The 22,368-nt window shown below is 46.5% G+C and overlaps 1 protein-coding gene across 4 annotated transcripts; it reads left to right on the top strand.

Moving 5' to 3' along the window:
- Positions 1-168: 168 nt before the first annotated feature.
- On the top strand, positions 169-21,545 carry mtus1a (microtubule associated tumor suppressor 1a). Of its 4 annotated transcripts, XM_086178885.1 has the most exons (15): positions 169-584; positions 2,180-4,221; positions 4,457-4,685; positions 5,167-5,400; positions 6,821-6,913; positions 7,629-7,733; positions 12,066-12,289; positions 17,030-17,096; positions 18,691-18,905; positions 18,998-19,103; positions 19,189-19,262; positions 19,358-19,453; positions 19,986-20,102; positions 20,214-20,311; positions 20,486-21,545. In XM_086178885.1, exons 2-15 carry the CDS (start codon positions 2,287-2,289, stop codon positions 20,712-20,714), a joined length of 3,822 nt encoding a protein of 1,273 aa, XP_086035011.1. In that variant the 5' UTR covers positions 169-584; positions 2,180-2,286; the 3' UTR covers positions 20,715-21,545. The 4 variants fall into 4 exon arrangements, with proteins under 4 accessions (XP_086035011.1, XP_086035012.1, XP_086035013.1 ...); XM_086178886.1 differs by lacking the exon at positions 5,167-5,400; XM_086178887.1 differs by lacking the exons at positions 169-584; positions 2,180-4,221; positions 4,457-4,685; positions 5,167-5,400 and adding an exon at positions 5,915-6,222.
- Positions 21,546-22,368: the final 823 nt, after the last annotated feature.

The raw sequence follows: 22,368 nt of genomic DNA, 5'->3' as shown, positions 1-22,368 counted from the left end.
AAGCTGCCTAATCCATTCTTTTAATAAAAGGGAGACTTCTGCTGCTAAGCAACAGTGAATGCGAACTCAGCCCGGTGAACTGGCCCCTCCCCCTGGACAGGGCTCAGCAAGGATAAGGTAACATGTTGATTTCCTTTTTTTTCCCCCTCTCCCTTGCTGTAAACGTGGGAGTGGATCTGGGTGCAGTCTTTAGCTGGACCTTGACCCACCTGCTCCAGGGAGCAGTGCCAGAGGGGTGCAGTCTGCCGAAGGCTCTTCCCTCCAGAGCGAAGAGGGAAGAAAAAAAAAAAAAAAAATCAACCTACTCCAGCGAGGCTACAATGTTACCCAGTCGCTGAATACTGACCACGAGAAAAGAGCAGCAGTGGGACAGAGGCTCTTATCATTCTCTGCTAAGTTAGCTGAATGTAACCCTTTTGATGGAAGGCAGCAATTGGATTCTCCTTGAGAGCAAACAGAGGGTGCTGAACTTGAAAAGATTGGATAATCCTCGGTTTGAAACAGCTGACTCTGGAGGCATTTCTCTGCCTACACACATGACTTTCCTCAACGTATACTGTAGTTGATCACGGTGTAAGGGAAAGGTAAGGTATGTCGAGCTATAGTTTGAATTGATTGTAAAGCAGATTATAGTTTTTCTGCAGCACAGCTTGAATTTTTTTCCATACATTTTTGAATATCATAGTTTCCTCGCAGGTTGGGGTGAAATGTGTCCATAGCACATTGTGTTGTCAGATTTGCTGCTAGTTAAATACGTTTTGTATTTATTGCGATCGGTAGTATCGGTGCTTATCGTGATGCACTGCGTGTTCTGTAGAGTCCAGTATTTGCCCCGTCATTGTCTTCCCGTAGGTTTCATTCACTTCATTGATTGTGATTCATTGTGTACTCGTGTTTTCTTTGTAAATTTGCTTGCTATAGGAAACATGGTACTCCTCCAGGGAACAGGTACAGATCTATTTCCAGCAGCAACATGACATTAGTCAGGTATAAGTAATATTTGCTCATTACTGTGGCTTCTTTATATTTCAATTCTGTTTATTTCTTCGACCTTTCGTCAGTCTTAAAGAATTGAGTTTGACATGTTAATTTGCTAATAGCTAAATGTATCATGTATCCTGTCAGCAGGGGATATAAAGCTTTGGAGGCTGATCATTTGGGGGAAACTACTTTGGGCTTGTGGGGTTTTGAGCTGCTGTCTGGTCTCTGTCAGATACAACCTGCCTTGACAGTCACCCTGATCACAATCATTGATTATTTTCAAGAAACTTATGTTGTTTCCATTTTTTATGTTTATCTAGAATGATGGCATTTGAATGAATAACTTCCTCAACGTGTGTGTGCGCTGTGTGGTGTTGAAAAAGATGTAAAGCCAAAGGTTTTGGCTGTTGTGCATGTTAACCCCTGCAAGATTTATCTTTCAATTTCACAACTATTTTAACTAAATTAAAAAAAAAATGGCCAAATATTGAAATTCTTTTTTATTTTGACCGAGACAAATTTGACTCTTAAACACTGTTTACCTCAGGCCTAACATTTCAGCAGTGTGCCAAAGGGTGCAGTTTGCAACATTACAAAGGTCAAGTTGCAGTTTTGTAGCAGTGCACAAGAAAGGAGACGGTGATAGAATTTTGGCTCTATGTTTTACTTCTCTGCTGGCCCATCTATGTGTCCAAGCTTTTATGAAACAATGATTCAGTGGCGACATGAGTCATAAAAGAGGTAATGAGGTTGAGTTGACTTGTTTGTAACTTTAAAAAATCAAGTAGACTGTAGTTGTATTTGGCATCGCATACAGCACAGTGTGAAAAAGATACGCCAAGGTTACATACTGTCATTTATAGGCAATAAACATAGGCAATCTTTGAAAGCCTTGCACTTCAGTTTTTCCAAGAAAGACCTCAATGACATCTGTGTTTTTCACTGAACAAACTCATTAATAATACGCATTTACATCTACTGTTACAAAACCTCCCTGTATATGCTTATTCCCTTAATTTGGAGAAATTTTACCCAAATTCCAGAATGGCTTTTAAGTAACACAACAAACAGATTGTCTGTTGAAGCCTAGAACCAGAGCTGTGAGTTGATCCTTAGGAGCAGTCTTACAGTGAGCTGCAACATGCCCTTTTCTATTTGCCAAACTGGTTGCAAAATTTCACCCTTTTCCCTTTTTCAGGTATTCATGGTTGATCAGCTGATTTTATCTGACAGCTGCCTACCGCACACTGAACTCTCCTGAAATTACTGGAAGTTAGATTGTTGTCACCTGCAACTCTCTCTAAAATGTCCACTACGACATTTGACACCACCAAGGACCACAGGGAGACCAAGGTTCCTCTAGCCAACGGAGGCCAAGAGCAGGGGCTCTTTCCAGAGATGTATTACAGCAACTTATCCGTGTCCTTGTCACCCGACTCCCCCAGTAGTATTTCCATCCAGAGTGATAGGGAAGCCAGCAGCTCTCCTGACATCAACATGCTGGAGTGCTGCCTCAGCGACACTGCCTCACTACAGGGTGATCACCTCTGTGATGTGAACCAGACTTTTACTGTGACACCGGTTAATGGCAGCCTGAATATCTGGAATGAAAACTTGAGTCTGATTGGCAATCGCACGATAACTCCTGAAGACTACAAGGGTTACGATACCAATGCACAAGACGCAAGGAACAATGTGATGAAGTCTCAAAGTTTAGTCGGGGAGGATAGCGAAATAAATTTATGTGAGGTTTCCCGTCGAGGCTCAAGCGAGACCGATGGCCTCTCTATTGGCTCTGTGGATATGATATTAAGGAGTAATAGTTTTTGTTTGGCGGACCAGTCACTCTTAGAAATCTCTTCCCTGGATAATTCATCTGTCTCCTCAGCCACAGGTCATCCACTTTTACCTGACAATAATCTATCTAAATCCAACGTCATATCCCCCGCCCTGCCAGATGTGTGTGAAAAGTTCACAAACAACATAGCTGAGGGAAGTTCAGGCAACGTGAACTTCGGCATGACTTTCACCTTCGAAGACAACTGGGCGCTGCCGCCTGAGCAAAGAGACATGATCTCACCGAACTCTCCTGTTGTTTTGCCAAGTGAAAATGAAGGGGGTCTTCTGATGACATTTGTCTGTGAAAAATCCTCAGACAACGAAAACCAGTTGCATTTTCTCGAAGAAGCTCAGTTGCCCCATCTTGCTGAAGCATGTGCACAAGAACATGGCAAGACTTGTGCATTCGCAAAGTCAGCTGTTGAAGATACAAAGAAGGATGCTCATACTTCTACACCTGTGCAAAATACTGGGAAGAAGATACCTAGCCTTCCCTCCTTTTCAGAGTCGCCTTTTACAGAGAACACTGGTATCTCGCGACAAGGATCCACCAGACGGAAGCAAACCTCTGTCACACAACCATTAGTCGCCAGGATACCAGCTTCTAGCAAAGACAAGAAATTGGAACTCAAGAAGTTTCCAAAGTCAGATTTCAGTGGCATAAAATCTAAAGTTGTGACACGAATTGCTCAACAAACGGTGGCTCCTAGCCGCCCTTCGCAAAGCAAACCTTTACAAGTTAATGTGCACAGTAAGAACAATGAAAAACAGAGAGGAGCCACTCCCAGGACCAGCCCTGTCAAGGGAAGGAATAGCGCTACAGCTAGTGCTGCCAAAGCTAAAAGGGATGTAGGTGCTCAGAAACAAGGAAACATTGGGACTCCTGCGCTGGATATGGCAGTCAAGACATTCGAGCATCCTCTGAGCGATGGACCGTGTAGAGCTCCCCCCACTGCCAATATACATGCTAAATCCGAAACGGAGCACAGAGCATCCAATCATATATCGGACTCCTCGGCACATTGTCCCGGAAACCAGACCTTTTGCCTCTCATCATTTGAAAAATCCCCTGATAGCAGCCAAACGTGTCCCGAACCAACGCCAAAGAGGAGTATGCCAAACAAAATTGAGGTCAGATCAGGCGCAGCTTTAAGTGAGGTCAGGAGGCGGCTTCGATGCTCATCGGAGTGTTTGCCATCGTCATCTAGGCCAGCCAGGGAGAAGAAAGCAATGGCAAGGGTCTCAACTGTCTTGAGTATTTCCAAAAATGACATGCCCCCACCTCAGACCAAACCAGGACCCCTGAAAAGCTCTTCTCAGGACAAAGCAGCTGTGCAGCCAGAGGCCGCAGAGAGTCCTGCTGAAAACTCCCCGAGAGAGGTCAAGAAGATCAGCTTGCTGGTGAGTGTGGCTCTGAAAGTAAGCAACAACAAATTGTGTAAGACTTCATTATCTATTAAGTGCAGTAAAGATTTACGTTCTCAGTGTTCTATAAGGTACATGTACACTAAATAGTTTGAGTAAAAATACATCGCAGTCATACTCAACATTTTTGCGAGAGCTATGTAAAATCCTTTGCAAAGCAAATATTTCCTGTGTCTTGTTGCCGTTGCCTGACAAACTGCTCTCTTTGCAGACAGAACCTGGCAAAACACCAGGGGCCTCACTGGATGATAGTAAAGCTAGAGTTCGGCCCCAGCCATCCCCCAGGCACACAAAGGGAGCACCACTTTCACAAACTCCAGCTGCCAGTCCAAGACCCACAGCTCTATCTGCTCGTCAGAGGCAAGGAACTAATGGGAAAGTAGAATTGAGATTCTCAAACCCTGCGGGCATAACCCAGCTCAGGCAGAAGATCACTGCCGGTAGGAACCAAACGCTTCTATCATGGCGTCTACGGAAAGTAAACTACAAGTGAACAATTGTAAATAAATACATTTTGACATTAGCTAAGCTTTACAGATTGACAAAGGTTCTTTTCCTGTGATATCCGTGGCTACTCAGAGGCGTGTAAGCTTTCAAATGTTCGTTCAGGTGATAATCGTACGATGTATCCATCAGAGGGTGGCAGCGTATTTGGTTCATCTGGCCTACTTTTATCCGATGATGGCAGCCTAACCATCAGATAACCATGTAACACCATGTGGAATAGCCTCCAAGAGAACAATGAAAGTGATGTGATCTAATATTTCACCTTAAGACTGACTGTACCAGCAGACTACTTCATATAACAATAATGAAATAAGGTGTTTGCTTTCAGAATTTGACAGTCGGATTTTACATTTTATTGTGGCACGTTGCATCCATGCTGCTCCTCTCCATCGGCTTTGTTTCTATGCATTCCAGTCGGTCAGAGAGCTCAGGCAGCAGGGGAGGCCTCCATTGCCCCAGCTTTAGCAGCAAGTAATAAGCCTCAGCTGACCAGACCCCACTGGCCCCAGACCCCAACTCACCTTGCTCATATTGGCCATCCTCCTACTCCTGCTTCTAGAATACTCCGTAAAAATGCAGGGCAGTTCAGGAGCCAGGCTGAGCAGGGTCTTCGCGGTGAGCTGGGTGAAAGAACTAGTGGTTCACACGGTGAGTCTCAAAAGGGTAAAGGGCTTAATTGGAAAGTAATTAGGCCAGTCATTGTCTGTATGAGTGTGCGAAGGTATAAACCCGAGATCCACACAGGCCTGTTCCAGGACCAGGCTCATTTTAAGGTCACATCTGTATTTGGAGGGGCTTAAATTGTGACCCACTTCAGCACTGGGCATGGAAGAAAAGCTCCCCCGGCAAATCTTTTTTAATTCCCTCACATCTGCCAAGATATAAACGTTTGGAATGATGGCAACAAGCTAGTTTTCACATGTCTTTTTTTAACTCTGAAAAGCCCAATCAAGTGGGTTTGGAAAGAACAAGCTGGCCTCATTGGTCAGAGTATGTGCAGTCTAGATACAATAGCAATTCAATGGTAAACTCTTTCCCTACCAGCATCATCAATAGCATGCTGATCTAGGATAGGCTTAGAGGGACTTTTTTTATTTGCCCTCAAACTGAGCCCCCACCCAATAGGTTGTCACAGCAACGGGTTCCCTTCCAGTCCAATTCACGCACAATGTTGCCTGGAGGAGCAGGGAGTAGACACGTTTCAGTTGATGTACGAGGTGTAGGAAAGGACCGCTCTTCCCATTGTGCATCATCGGAGGCCAATGGCTGCATACACGGGACTACGGAGCTGCACCTGGACTGAATTTCACCCCCACGTTCTCATCAACTCTTCCATGTTAAGAGACCACGGCGGCGCAGGGTCCGACTGTGACCTCACGCTCTTGACGTGCATGCTCATCGGATCCTATCGATTTTGTATCATTCCTTTGTTGGCCGCGTTTAATAGAAATAATAGAAAGCTGTGGAGAAGTAAGTGCTTTATCCGTTTTGTCATAAGTTTGGTGCAGTGTTTATCTCCACCACGGTGGCAGTGCTTTCAACGTACTTGTGGTTTGTTTGCTTGTCTTTCGGTTACCAGGATTATTTAAAAACATTGGGCTGCTGCATGACGTTCAGTCAATGGAATGGGCAAAGGCCAAGTAGAAGCCAAGCCAGGTCCGAGGCTTGATTTGCTCATACTGCAAAAACGTGTGTTTCATGCGTTGGTCTTCACGTAGTTTTTTCAAACTAATTGTAGATTCAATCTATAGATGGACTGAATCCTGCTCATTTTCATGGTGGTCTTTGTAAATCAAATAAACCTGGCTTTTTTGATCATAGATCGAGAATACTGTCCTTTAATTTTTATTTAAATGATGTGGTTTTAGCTTCTGCTTGCTGTACCAGATGGTCTGTTTTCATAATTTGTTTTTTAGGTTGCTTGGCATTAGTCTTACAAATCGCAGGGGCGACTGATAATGTGAGATTAGTTTTCATGCCACTGCACTGATGCTTAAAGCAGCGAGAGAGCTGGAAATGCAGGTGCTATCTTCACGTTCTTTGTGCACGTCTCTATTTGTCCCGACAGTTTCTGGAGGGGCTGAACATAAACCTGTTCCAACCAGAACTGTTGTCCTGAAGGCAAGACTCATACCAACCCCTGCAAAGAACGCTGGACCAAGTGAGACCACGCCTCAGTGCACACCCTCACACTCATGGCAACGATTAATCTGTTTCAAGACATTAGTTCACTCAGTAATTACCCTGCCCCTTAGACTAACAGTAACTGAGCTGCTCAAACCACAGAACTTAACCTCAACACGAATATAAGCCCAGTTCTAAATCTTGATTCTGTTCTTTGACTTTCAAGAGAAAGACGGTCTTAAATTAGACCAAATGCCGCTGACGCAGATGCACTACTTCTAGAGGATCCAGACCTTTGAGTTTTGTCCTCTTCTAATGTAAAGAGAAAAATGCCTCTTGTTTTGTGACTTTGACGTGACACAAGTCTGAGATTGCTGATGATTAGCTGTTTGAGGCTTCATTGATTTTTCATTCAAATCAAACCATCACACTGATTAGGAAACACTCTTGTTTAGCCCGCCTATTAGTTAATCGGAACTCAGCCACAAAAGCAACTATTGTCACTTTTTGACGATGTTTATATTGTGTGCTAATTTGGCCTGTGTTGGCCCCTCTTTGACCATGATTCAATTAATATACTCATTTGTGGCCAAGGGAACGCTATAAGTATCGGCCAATCCCCCAATCTTCCATTCCAACATCGAAGCCCTCTTCAGCTCAGCACTTCTGATCAGCCGTCAGCCTTTCCTGCCACAAAATGGGACAAATCAACTGTAGCTTCTTGCCTCACCTCGATCTGTTGCTTGTTACAGCTTTTAGCTCAACATGCAAGCCGGCCGCATCTGTCGGCCATTCTGGAGTCAGCCCTCAGGCAAAGACCTCCTCCAGATTTGTGCGCCTCGCGTCAAGCATACCAGGTAAGACACACCGTATATCCCCATGGCACTGACAGTTACTTCTATTTATATAAGATGAAGATTCTCCCAGTTGTTGGCTGGACATTTATTTTGTGGTCGCTCTTCTTCAGACCTTTCTTACTTGACTTTTTATTCAGAAGTGATTAAAGACTGACTAATCAAAACAAGACAGGGGTCAGGACATTACTCTGTATAATTCTATCTCCGATTTCCCCTCAGTTTGTGACACTTGTGACAATAAATATGCACCGTTGCAGGTGAATATGCCAAATAATAGAACAAATGCGCCGGGTGAAAATGAAAATGGCAAGGTGTTTATTTGCAGGTAAAGAATCCTCTAAATGCCGGGTAGCAGACATCACTCCGTTTTTACACAATTCAGCGTGGTCGTGCTGACAGTTTAGTGATTTTTGTGACAAAAAATAAAATCAATTGCACCCTCAAGTATCTTATCATGCCTTGCCTTGAATCCTCTATGTCAGAAGAGGGGGCATGGAACCGAACAAGCCGTGCTGCTTTCAGTCCTGCTCATTAGACGAACCCTCGCCAAGAGCAATCTGTCATCTCCCTCTAACCCACTGCTGCTGATGCAAGGGCAGAGGAGGGGGGGGGGGACTGTGAGGAGATTCCCATTGGTCAAATTTCCACCGCTCTCTCCTCCCATCCCCCCCATTCTGTCATCGCATCCTACCTCTACTACATCGCCGCCATCATCAAATGTGGAAACATGGATTTGCGCCGCTGTGAGACTTCCATGTATTTAATGAAAGGCTGAAGCCCGACTTCACCGATAGGATTAAAGGATTTCTGCCGTTTTTCTTTTTTTTTTTGCCCCCGCGCATCCTTCAGGCTTTGAAAAAAAAAAAAAAAAAAAAAAAAAAATCTGTGCCACCCTCTAAATCTGTTTTGATCTCTGAATCGGAACCTGCCACGCTAACCAGTGTGCGACAGAGCTTCCCTTTATTCCTGTCTGTAGAAGACATCCCAGCTTCTTTCAGTGCTGCTTTTTGGATATTCTGAGTGATCTGTGGTTTTCAGCCAGAGGGTTGTTGGCGCTATTCCTGTTAGTTTTCACAAGTAACTGTTGGCCGCGGTGGAGAGTGGCTGTCTAGCCTGGGATTTGAGCAATGTTGTGGTCTCCGAAGCTCTCGCTCACAAATATCCATGTGCGTCTGACGGCCAAAGGCTTACTCCGGAACATTCAGCTGCTGTCGGGATGCAGGAAGAACACGATGGTGTTCCAAGCAGGTTAGTCTGTTATTTGGATTTGAAGATGTTAATCCTGATTCACTTATATTCATCTGAAAGGTGGATGGTGTTTGCTGTTTCCGTTTCAAGAATGGCTGTTCACAAGGCAGTGGAATCAGCAGGTTTAGCCCCTCAACGACCTTGGTCATCGATGGTGAAAGTATTTCTCGATATAAATATCTCAATTACGGTACAATATATTTTAATGGCAGTATGAACATATCAAAGTTAAAGTATTCCTTACACAATCGAAAACCCCATTTTTATCCCGGCTGCGGCGTCCTTGTTTCATCCCTGGTCTGAGATGAACCAAGGTTATTTTGGTTCTGGGTCTCTAGGTTGAGCAGTGACCTCAAGTGATGGCTGAACTGTGCAGTCAGAAAACATTTGTGTGCAGCGAACCGGCCTCCCCTCCCCCTGAGCGCCAAGCATACACTGCTGTGTGCGTTTAACGCCGTCCGACCGTGAGGAAAATAATCGTTCTCCGACACGTCGGATAAATCAGCAGAAGTCCAAGAAAAACTACCGTTTGTTCAGACTTATTTGGCCCGCTGTTGCTATGGAGAAGCAGTTGCACAGATGGCCTACTTTTTTGTTTTTATCTATAAAGGAAGCATTTGAGAGACAAGAACATCAGGTTACCAACAAACAAAATTGTTTTGTTGACAGCACAAAAACAAATGTTTTTTACTGTCTGGTTTGTGAGTTCAACTGGGACTTAAACCAGACAAGTGAATGTCTGAATTACGTTGTCTCTTGCTTTAGTTGTTTATTGACTTTGACTAAATTGCCATCTTGCTTTTGTTTCCTTTTTTCCTTGTATTTGTTTTTTTAAGTTAATCAATCAAGAGTTGAGTGAATCAGAGGTCTGTCCCAGGCAGCTGCTTGAGATCACTCTGAATTATTTACACAGGTGAGAGCATGAATTTTTAAAACGCAGCAGAAAACCGTTGCGTAATGTCCACGGCGAGTCCCTAAGTACGAGCACACGGGGAGAAAGGTCCGAGGAAAACACAAACACAGATATTTGTTTTCCTGCTTTTGATTCCAGATCTGTTCAAGTTCACTAATGGTTGACCAATTAAGTAAAGCGGTGTTTAACTTTGTTTTTTTCGATTAAGTTTACTATTGGCCATGAAACCACGGGCCCATCGTATTAAATCAAAATCCAAACGGCTGAAGCAGCATTTAATTTATGTTGGATATTCTACTATTTATAATCCCAGTGGACTATGACATCGTGGAGGAACAGGAAAGTCATTGTCATACTTAAACAAGACCTTAAACAATTTGAATTTGAATAAATCTGACTGAAATAGTTGTAACTATGTGAGTAGTTGTATCACTTGGCCATAACCAGGTGTGCCAAACACAGTTTGGCGTTTAAGCCTCCCCACAGAGGGCAGTGTGTCCAACCAGCAGAGGGCAGCCTCACTCAGAGAAAACCACATTCAATTTTACCAGCCACAGGGCTCCACATTTTGTGTGGCGCCACCGGAGAAACGGTAAAGCATTAGAGCGATCAATCCACATTGATCTGCCTTAACGGTAAACCGTGACACCCGATTTTGACGGGGTGCTTCATCCACTCAGAAGTCATGCATTTGTCTAAAAAGGGGTTGTTCCCTCTTGGGCTTTTAAATACATTAACCGGAATGTACAAAAAAAGGAATGACATACCCTGCTGTAAAATATGTGGTACATTTTTATTGCAAAATGAGAGAGAATGAATGCAATGTGTTTGAGCAGTCCTGCCTTTCTAAAGGATACAAACCAGGGTTCTGATGCCAAAATGCATCAGGACTGGGTCCTTTTTTCACTCACGTCCTCAGCATATTGTCATCCTTCTCTGCCCTCACTGTGCAGGTAACACTGCTATGATAGCCTATCATTTCCAGCAAATGTCAAAAGAGGGACAATGCGGCCATGATTTCAATATTTATGTTGATGCTAAAATGTCACTTCTCGTTATTTCCCAACAGGTAATTGCAGTTTTATGATATCAGTAAATGATATCATTGAATATTATTACACAGCTTCGCTCTTTGAGTACACTGAGCTCGTCAACATTGTTTTAACCCATGGGGTGTCATTGAGGTGCTCGTGTCAGAGCTTCTGCCTGAAAGCAAGAGGGTTCCTGATTGGATTTTGATTTCTCTATGGCGTTATCTCACAGTCTCCAAAGACATGCAGTGGGTTCATTGAACACACTGCAGCATCAATTGGAAAGAGTTGAGGGAAAGCTGACATAGCACACCAATCTAATGCTGAAACTAATGTGAAATAAGTATATTTTCATATAGTTGGGATTATGATGATTTTGTTCGGTATAACCTCAGCCTGGAGGGATTATTACGTTTAATCAAATGGTATCTTTGCTTACCAAGAGTAAATGCCCTGCAGCCTTACGCTAGCCTCAGCATGCACTCAGATACCTTACTGTGACCATATGTATCTTGACCTTAAATGTGCTCCGGAGTTTTTACACTTTTATTCTTTCTTTATTCAGTCATTATTATTATGGTCTACCAGACATAGATATTCAAGCCTCTGTTGGCTTCAATTCTGATTTTCAGTCTTTTGGTCTACAATACAAACATTTGCTTTTTTGATTGTTGTATTCTCTGGTGGTTTAACCGCACACCCAACAGCCTGAGCGGGGTATCAATGTATTCCAAAGAGCAGAGCTGCTCTTCCTGCTTTGCTCCACAGTATCCTCCTTGCAATGTTACATAACTTCCCTACGGTTTTGTCAAAGGGAATTGCCTCTACTAAAACATGTTTTTCAAGTTTGGCCTCCATCAATAAATATTTGAAAAAACAATATGGAACAGCTTAAGTATCTGTAATGGGCAAAAGAATGCTGGTTTTATGAGGGTGGTGGACTAAAATGCCGATGTAAAAAGAAAAAAAAGACGGCGGTCCGGGCCTATTAAAACAGTCAAGGTATCCAATATGAGTGTCAATCCTCAGCGCTTCCCCCAAGGAGCGGGCAGCGGACGATGTGTAGGGCATCTGTGGCCATGAAAGGAGACAGGATGAAGATCAGGGTTGCCACTTTGTTCAATGCATGTTCTCTCACAGTGGACAAGATCAAGCCGAAGACCAGCTCCCGCCAGCAGTACCCTCACCAGAGGGCGTCTGCAGCCCAACCGAACCAGAGCAGTGGACCCCCCGACGTGGTACCGCCAGGTGTCCCGGAGGCTGAAAAGAGGGTCCAGAAGATCCAGGAGCTCCAGGAACTCAATGCGGCAGCTAACTCCAGATTTGAGGCGTTGTCGGTCGTCTTGCATCAAGCCCTGGCTGAGGTACAACCGTAACTTTTAATATCTTTTTAACATAGAAACTTAATTTTGTACATGGAAAATTGATTTCCTTGTTATTCAGTCAAATCTTCGGGGGATAGAAAGGACGCAAGATGAAACTACTTTCTTAACTTAGTTAGAGAATCTACACAGCAATCTCTCTCTACTATCAAATCCATCTGGGATCTGATGTTGGCTGAGTAATGCCAGCTGGAATATGAATCAAAAAGGACACTCAACAAGGCAACAAGAAAAATGTACAATAGTGGTGGTTGGTATGACTACACGTGTAGGTACTAAAGTGGTGTACTCAAACACACGGTAAACTTGAAAACCGATGTCACGGTTCTTGTTGTTTTGGAATTATTTGGCCAAAATAAGAATTCGGCAGTTGCCGGTATGATTATCATGCTTCGTTGCCTCATCAGTATTGCGATTCCGGCTGCTGTCTCCAGCATCTCAGCCGTGCTGATGTGTACGTGTCACAGGCTCGTCGATTATTTAGAAAAGCATTAGCCTGAATGCTGTTCAAATATGTATAGTAGTGTTTGTTTTGAGCGCTTTCAAGAACGGTGCCATGTATTCAGCTTCCAGGAACTGCATGCCCCAAGAGGTTATTCTTCTCACGCTGAGTAGCTAACAGTGGCCTCCTATCAGGAGGTTACGACTCGGCTTCATCCATCACGGCCCCTCAGTTGTTGTCAAAACAAAATTACCCCATGGATGTTGTCGGGTATCTTTACATCAGGAGGTCCAGAACAGAATCTCATTAGAGAATCCAAATGGCTGATTGCATTTGGTCGAGATGGACGTCCATTTGACCATGAACCTGGGAGAAATGGATCAGCTGCTCGTCATCCTGTTTAATGTCAAGCGTTATTTCCGTCCCGCAGGTTAACATTAGAAGTGTCCTTGTGTGCCATATGTGGCACATGTGAATATGAAAGATCAACCTATATGTGGATCAGCAACTCCAGTTGTCTGAGTCCATCATCTTGAACTAGACTTGAGATAGTATGAATTGACCCGCAGCTAATTGCGTGACCTCAACGTCAACAACAAGAAGTACATTATTCACCCTTTGTGAGTCAGCCCGGCCCCAGCTCCATTACTGGAATACCCAGTAACGTCTAACCTTTTATCTTCTACAATCATCATGACATCAAGTGTGTGGTTTGAAAAGAAGGCACCGCCTTCAACTTTTGATCAAATGGCCAACAATTCAGTTTTGAGCTTCAATATTGGAAGGTAGCCTGGTGATCAGTTGTGGTCCCCCCATGGTCATCGGCTTCCTGGTTTTGTCATGGGTCAGTATTTTGTCGGCACCGAACCATTAATTTGGTCGTAATGCAATTATATAGGAAATAGTTCGGGTTGTGCGTCCAGTGTTCGGCGGGTATTATTAACAGCCAACTTTAAACATCTTTGAAATATGAGGAGCTTCAGTGACTCGTATTGACAAAGTAACAAAAAACGAGAGTGACGTTTGAGATCTTTGTGAGACAAAACTTGGTTAAATGTAATCGTTACTCTCACAGACTTGCAGAGCTCTGTTTGGATTTTTAAAAATGAGCCCTAAATCAGTAAAACAAGGCCAAATATAAGTGGCCTCTGAGAGCGGCTCAGCGATGCCCAATAATGAATCCTTTTCATTTACTTGTTCTCACACAGCACTTCTTCCAAATACTCAGGCGTATTTACCGCAGTATTGATGTACGGTTATATATGTACAGTATACAGGCTGGCAGTTATTGATCCAGTCCGATGTCCCCATAGCTCATTAATTTCCTGCATGGAAAACTCGCTAAGGGAAAGCAAGCAAACAGCCCCGTTCTGGATGTAACACCCTTTCCTTTTGAACAGAGGTGGGACTGTAGAAGGAAGAAATATACCGGGGAATGGGGATTTTCAGTGTTTACTGTAGAAGGAGAGGCCGGGAAACACGGGGGGGGTTGTGCTTCTTTTTTCTACATTTCTTATTTTTTTTACAAATACTGTCAAAAAGGTTTGCACGCTTCGACTTTCTGCAGCCCACAGCGTTTTCCATCAATGAAACAACTACTTCTTTCTCTCACAGCCACATATGAGCGTTGCTTTGCGACTCAGCTCACTCCAGAGCCGCTCCGGAGTTTTATCTCTGGTGACGTCCACGGTAGCAACGCTGAGGAAATGTTTGAAGTGACTTTAAAGCATACTTGTTTGGCTTCGGCGAAGGAAATAAAGCACTTTGTGAGGATGCCGCGAATCAGATGCAGCTGCCTAATCTTTCTTTATGAAGCATTAGGTTTTAAATTGGCCCTCCATCTGAAAGCGTAGACAAAGGCTGGAAGTGATTAGATGACGTGCAGATGATGGTCACCAGTCCAGGGTAGAAGAAGACTAGACTAGATTTCCACCAGTTGTTGATGTTGTAGTAGTGAATTCAATAGAGCTGCCCCTTTTCAGAAGGGAACAATGTGGATATGTTGTAAGCGACACATGGATGCATTTGTGTAAAACAAAGCTGGAGTTGTCCCGTCTAAATATATCTGGCGTCAAGCAGTGTATCGAGGTATTTTTGGCCCCTGTGTGCGGCTCCGGCTGCCGGGCGTCTCACATCCCTCTTTTTGGGCTTTCAGGTTGTGAAACTGACCGCAATCATTGTTGCGGCCTCCTCCTACTTCTGCTCTAAATATGACTTTTTTTTCTTGTTTGTTTTCAATAGTAGAGCTACAAAAGAAATCCCCTCATACAAAGCTGACATACTGTATATGAGGCGCACTAATGGGCTTGGCTAAGAGCTGGTGGTGGAATCCAGGAGCCACCCATAAGACCAAGAATAGGAGGCACTCTTTCCCAACACAGTGTGAGAATGTCCCTTCTGTTGACTGGATATGGGTAGGAGCAGAAACCGAACGCCGGGCTGTTCCTTATCAGCTGTCCATGTGGAGTGGTGGAACTGCTGGTCCTCGGGCGCCATTAATGTGGCGTCGCCCAGAAAACGCAGCTTTGCCCTCAGATAATCCAAGTTGATTGCCGTTTATCAAAACTGGAACTTGATCCGAACGAGTTACTCATTGATCCCGGTCAGCCATCCGAGTGTTATTCTACACCTGACGTGGTATCATCTTTATTTACACCCGGGACCTACGTGCCCCTTCGGCCGGGTATTGCTTTCTGGACAGCTCAATCCCCCAATACCGTGTAAAATGATAATCCTATGCAGTCAAATAAAGAGCCACAGTCTGGCCGGCGGCGAGGTTTAATTCTGTCCACGTGACTATTAAAAAGGCACAGAATGCTCTCAGTGGCGGCCGTTATTATCTGTCAGCGGCAAAGCGGACTCCAAAAAGCAATCTTGTTACAGAAACACTGAGCACCGCGCTTCCTCGTCGAGTAAAACAAAAACATCTCAGTCATTCACCACCCCTCCCTTGTGCAGTGACAGCGAGGAATGCTTTGACTCCGCTCCAAATTACAGTTTCACAACCTTTAAGCGCGGACAGCCGTCCATGTATATGAATTTTCTATACACCACGCATCAACCGCTCGTAATGGAAACGCTGTTATGAGCCAAGCAGCTTAAAAGGTAGGGCGTGGACGTGAAGGTGATAATTCCAATGTAGGGTTGGGATGAGTGTCTGGGGAGGGCGGGAGGCTGGGGGGTAAATGAAGCCCCCGTGGGTCTCCTGGGACGATCGTTGCACGGCACAAGTCCTGCTACATCAGCCTGATGTCAGGCAGCCCTGTGCGATTTATCTACCAGAGCGAGTGCAGCCTTAAAGCGATCTCGCCTCGGTAATGAGGAGGCCGTCCCTCCGCCGGGGCCTGTCCCTTTTTGCCTGTGCGTGCGCGCATATTAGGTGGAATACGGTAGCGCCCTTTGCAGTCAGCGAAGCAGCTGTTCCAGCTCTGCCTCAGATGTAGTCCCGAGGAGGAGGTGCACAGAGGTGGTGCGCCCACCTGGACTGCTGCTCTGTCCTGGCGTCCGGGTCTCCCCACCGCGGTGTTGGGGGTAGGGGGCTGCCGGCGCCCGAGCCCCACACCGCTGCCGGATCATGGGCTGTTCCGGCAGCAGGCTGTGCCTTGGTGCTCCCTGCGCTGCGGAGCAGGTAAACTGGCTTTTTTTTTATATATATATAGATATATATATCTATATATCTATATATATATTGTTCAGCAGTTAGGAGTAGAGGTGTGGTAGATGTGGTCTGCAGAGGATCCGGTTCTAGATTTGTTTTTTTATTGTATTTTTACTTTGTCGCAGTTAACTCATCTGATATGTCATTGTTTGTATTTGCATGTTCCACATTTTTTTTCTTCCCTGCTATGTGATATTACCGCGCAGTATCAGGTTTATTCAAATTGCGGTAGGAGGAGAGTTGCTGGCATCGACTGGAGCTTTTTCGATCATTAATGCGTCAGTTAGAAGTCTGGAAGAGCACTGCGGATACGACGCGGCCTCTCATGCAACAACTGAGTCAGAAAGGGAGAAGTGAGCACTCTGCTCAGACTGACATCATGAGCCTCTGTCAACTTTTTTTTTCTTTTTCTGCGTGCCTGATAATGTGTTTTCTTTAGTTCGGCTGCCACAGTGATGCTGGCAGCCGGCCGCCCTCTCTCCCGACGGGAAAATCGACTTCATTAAATGGCTCCCTGTCCAGATTAGGCCTGCCCTTTGCTTTGTTGCCTCCTTTTAACAATGACAATAATTCAAAATCCCCCTTAATATGATTATTAATTTGTTCTCCGCTTCTGCTGCAGCGTGATGAAGCCTCTCGGCAGTGCAAGGAGCTCTCCCAGGAGCTGGTCAACCTGCGGGGAGAGCTGGGTAAGTTGTGTGTCAAGTCCTAATGCTTAAAGCACACACCCCTCCGGGGCTACGTCACCGTGGCTCGTGTTGACTTTGCAAAGTAACATGTTTGTTTTGGACAATAGATGTACACCCAGATTCTCTGTGGCAGTGAAGTAATTCCCCCAGCATGATTATTTTTATTTGGTTACTATGGAATGATGCAGCTCTAATGTCCTAATGTTTGGCTTCATTCCCAGTTAGGAGGTCCTGTTTTAGTCTCTCCTTGCTAATTGACTTTCAGTGGAGAACAAAACACATGTGCGTGCGTGCACACACACACACACACACACGTGTCAGGCTGCCAACAAGACCGGCCGTGACCTCGGGACTTCCACATGACTGCTCTTATATGCTGAGCACTATAATATCTGCACTTTAACACATTTCTTCACTTCATGGAGGGTGTGCCTCCTACACGGACCTCACAGGCTATTTTTTTTTTCATTGTGAATTGTTGGCAGAGATTGTTTTGAATCTTAAAAGCAAAAGTTATAACAGCACTGCGGTTACTTTTGTCAGGTCTTATGTAAAACAATAGGTCATTTCAGCATTTGTCTAAAGGGGATTGATCACAAAATTAAGTTGCAGAACGTGCACAATCACCCAATCAGAGTGACAGGAGATAGACCCGTTTCAGCATCTGTAGTTTACCGGGCAATTTTCAGCCGACTTATACGCACTATGGAAGTGGGTCCTCCTTTCTTCCTGTATAAGCCGTGAGGTGTCTGTCTTACGGACTGGATGTGGACGCCAACGGTTTTTAACGCCAGATCTGTTACACATAGCTGTGGAATGCTGGCTGCACTTTGTCGGGCTACGAGGTGCCAAAACCTGATTGATGGTCCCGGCGTTGGAGCGGCTTTGCTACCTGCTGTTATTCCGCTCTAAGCAAGGTGGATCTGGAAGCTGCTGCAGTGCAGCTTTGCTCCTTCGCTGCCTGTGTTTTGAGGGAAAAAAAAATAGACAAGTGATTGTCTGAACACGTTGTGGAATTCTCAGATATCATGCCGTGTGCCGTGGGTCCCGTCTTTTGACACCTTCCCCCTGTCACTGTGGGCCGTCACTGTCACGTACTGTGACTATTATGGTCTGACCCTTCTATCAGCAGGGTTGACCTGCAGACGGGCCACTGCAGAGCAGATATGAACACCACCACAGAAACATCGTGAGCTCCGCCAGACGGAGCTTTGCAAAGCTAAAACTGGCCAAATTCCAACTTTTGAAGTGGGCAGGGCACGCTTCCAAATCCACGACCCCCACCGGACCCCGAGATATTGTGGGAAAATGATGCCCGTGGCTCTGTTTATTCCACCGCCCCATAAATCATTGCAGGATAGCTTACATAACGCGCTCAAGTGCTGGAGGTCCAACTTTCCATTCCTTGAATACAAGTCCCATCTTTGTATCACAGTGGATTGTCCAGTGGGTATGTGGTTCACAGATGGACGCAAATACAATCCCAAGCAGATTCCAGAGGTTTCATTGCCGCGGCCTGTCACTCAGCCTTCAAAGAATGCCCCCTAACTCCCTGACCGAGACGGGGTACAGTGAATGCTGCGTTTCTCCCCAGTTTCCTCGTCCTACTCGTCCGAGCGTCTGGAGAAGGAGAAGCAGGAGGTGCGCGTCGCCCTCGAGAACGCACTGCAGCATCTGCAGGAGCAGCACCAGAGGGACCAGGAGGATTTGGAGCAGAGGCTGCAGGCCTTCTACCAGGCCGAATGGGACAAGGTCCACCTCACGTATCAGGAGGAGGCCGACAAGTGCAAGACTCTTATGCAGCAACAGGTGTGTCTCTCCTTATATCTCCCTGTAAATGATCATATGCCGGTGCCCGCTCGCTTTCCGGTACGTCATATGTCAATCGCCTCTATAAAAAGATGGCCGACCTGACCGCCAATCATGAAGCCATGAAGCTGGAACTCGAGAGCAACCATGCAGAGCAGCTGCGGCGCATCAAACATCAGCACGAGCAGTCCGTAGAAGGTGAGCGAGGAGGGGTGGAAGATTTCTGAGATTCTGTCGTCCATTTGGAAATCTCCCCCAACCGTAATCTCTGTGAACTCCTCAGAGCTCAGGAACCTTCACGAGAAGGAGCTGGAGTCTCTGGACCGATCCTTGAAGGAGGCGGAAGCGACGCTCTCCGTAAGTCTCCCCGATGATTTCATCTGCGGTACGCGGAGAACGTTCAGACTGAAGAAGCAGTGTGTGGAGCTTCTCCCTTTGCTATGCTGCTGCAGGGACAGATCGAAGAGCTGACGTCGGAGAACAGCGTCCTACTTGAGAAGCTGGCAACAGAGGAGAACAAGAGGAGAGAGTTGGCCGAGAAGAGTCAGGTACTCTCATGTGTGAGCTTATTATAGCCGGAGCGTCTCATGACTCCTGTGTGGTTTGGCCCGCAGCTGGACGGGGGCGGGACGACCGGAGTAAACGTCTCCCGCAGACAAAGCCGTCTGCCGAGAGCTTTCAAAATAAAAGCCCGCGCTCGTCTGCTGCAAGCCGCCCCCACGTCGATTGTCGGTTTCCATTTTCCCTCGAGCGCCGCGGCACGGCGAGGCACCTCATCGGGGCGGCGCCGACACTTGCTGTTTACTCAGAGTGGCAAAGCAAACCCGACCGCCCGCTTCCGCCTCCTCCCCGACGGGCGAATATTGAAGTTTGCCCGTGCGTGGTTAAAAATAATCCTCTATCCGCAGCACGCCTATCATCCCGTCGGTCCGCGTGAGTCCCTGTGACGGCAGCGTCCTTGGTTTGATTAGCGCGGGGACGCACGGCGCCCTCTGTCGTGCGCTTCTGGATCTAGGGCTCGCTGAGATGAGAGTTGTCTGAAGCTGTCCCTGAACCACCCCTCTCCTCCTTCCCCCGCAGAAGGACTCCCACACCGTGTATCTGGAGCAGGAGCTGGAGAGCCTGAGGGTGGTGCTGGATATCAAAAACAAGCAGCTTCACCACCAGGAGAAGAAGATGATGGAAATAGACAAACTGGTGAGCTCCGAGTCAGGGGAGCCGGTGCCAGGCGACCGAGACGAGGAAACGGTGAGACGTTGAAATCTCAAATCACTTTCCCGGCCTGTCTTTTTATTTCTCCTCCTTGAGACGGAGAAAAATATGCAGCTGGACGAGTGCCTGAAAAAGGTCCAGCAGGAGAATGAGGAGCTCAAAGCTCGCATGGAAAGACACGCCGCGTTGTCCAGGTAAGAGGTTAAGTGACCGGAAACGCCTGGATCACGTCAGACGTTCTTGTGCTGTGAGGACCCGGAATGTGCCGGAGGGGAGAGAGGAGCTTCTGCAGTGACGTCGTGTGTGTGTGTGTGTGTGTGTGTGTGTGTGTGTGTGTGTGTGTGTGTGTGTGTGTTGACCTGCTGCAGGCAGCTATCCACGGAGCAGGCCATGCTGCAGGAGTCCCTTCAGAAGGAGTCCAAGGTCAACAAGCGTTTGTCGATGGAGAACGAGGAGCTGCTGTGGAAGCTCCACAACGGAGACCTGAGCACGCCCCACAAGGTGTCCCCCACCTCCACCTCGCCCTCCCACTCCTTCAGCCTCCAGTCTCCCCGGGGCTCCGACATTTTCCCCATCTCGCCCATATCGCCCAGATAACGACGAGCCCCTGCTTCCAGGAAGCAGACACTCCAGTCGGAATCCAGAGCCATGTCCGCGTCCCCCGGGGGCTCCATCAGGATCGTATTTGGCTTTTCTACAGAGACACTGCGGACTGTTTGGGGGTGTGAGGGGGCGTGAGGGGGGGGGGTTGCACACAAGCACTTAATAAGCAAGGCCACCTTGTTCTTTGCCTTTCACGTCTGAATCTGTCGAAGGTTTCGGGTGACGACATCTCAGGACTTGTATGTGACGATACGCTATTTTTATGACACGCAGTTGTCAGCGGAGGCCATTCTCTGCAGCAGGTTGGCGCTCGCTCGCAAGCACGCACAGCGTGAGTTTGGACGCCGCGGCTTTGGAAAGCCCGCACTCGGGAATCAGGACGGCCCACCCCCGCAGGGCCCGTCCCGCGTTCAGGTAGAGGGGCAGCAGCGGCGCCCCGTCACGCTAACACCCCGCTGCCGCGCCGCTAGTGACCAGCACCGCGCGGGCCTCCGTCTGAAGCGACCGATATGCAAACCGTCCTATCCACAGCTCACGTTCTTTTTATTTCTGTTCATTTGACCGCGGGACCAATCCCAGTCTTTGTGCACGTGTTCCTATCCTGTCAGTTGGCCCCCTCCCTCGACCTCTCTGATGCAGCTTTAAAGTCGGGGTCTCTGCAAAACTGTACGCGGGAGGCTTCTACGCCTCTGAGTCCTTGGTTAATGTCTCCTTGTATTTGTGTGTGTGTGTGTGTGGAGCTGATGTTTCAATGTTCTTTATTTTTGGACCTTTTTTTTTTTTTTTCAAAATATACAATAAATAAAATTATTTTAAACCTGCTAACAGGTCAAATTGACTTGCTTGTTTGGATCAAGATAAAGGTGTTAACATAAGTATTGTACCCCCGCTACTTTATGTTTCTTTAGAGATTAAATCACCAAACAAAGATGAAGGGCTTCTGTAAATGCTCGCATCCCCTTTCTCAAAAAGCGCAATTCAAAATCCGTGAGCGGCGGCGGCGGCGGCGGCGGCGGCGGCCCTCCAGCAGGTTACTGTCGAGACAACGAAGTGGAAAGTGCAGCACCGGACCAGAAATAAGCTCTGGCCCGGCACATCACATTCCACATACGGAGCAAATTAGCACATCAAGAAACCTTTGCAGGCTCGGCCCAGGCTCGTGGCGGCGCTCCTTTTTACGTATTTTGCGAAAACGTGTTGTGAAGCGATTTAGTCGCTTTAATGCTTTAGTGCTTTGGTTAATGACAGTTTGCCGTCCGACCTGATCTGCAGGTTCTGAGGCTCCTGTCAGGAACATTTAGTCTTGTAAATCATGCGACAAAAAGCGGCGTTGGGTTCCCTCTGCAGGGGTTCCAGGCGGCTGATCCGTCCGGGCGCTCGCTACTTTCTTTTGCAGGAGCAGCTCGGGGTGACTCCGGAGGAAGACGAAGAGCCGCCACAGTCCAGGTGCTTCTTCCACGTTTGAACGTACCTTCATTTATTATCCATTTAGTGTTTAGTGATGCTATTCCAGTCTGATCCGGGTGTCCAGAAATTCCACCTGAACCAGTTTTCTCGTTTCTAGAGCCGCCTTTGGGAACAGATCTGGAGCAGCTCCTTGGATGAAGCTTCGAATTCTCATTTGACAATTTGCGATATTGTGTTTTTT

This window comes from Fistularia commersonii, chromosome 31 (assembly GCF_037954325.1).
Source record: "Fistularia commersonii isolate RoL2024-O1a breed Wild chromosome 31, RoL_Fcom_v1.0, whole genome shotgun sequence".
NCBI classification, from domain to species: domain Eukaryota; kingdom Metazoa; phylum Chordata; class Actinopteri; order Syngnathiformes; family Fistulariidae; genus Fistularia; species Fistularia commersonii.
Note: the sequence above shows the minus strand (reverse complement) of the source record. Positions and strands in the feature narration are given on the sequence as shown.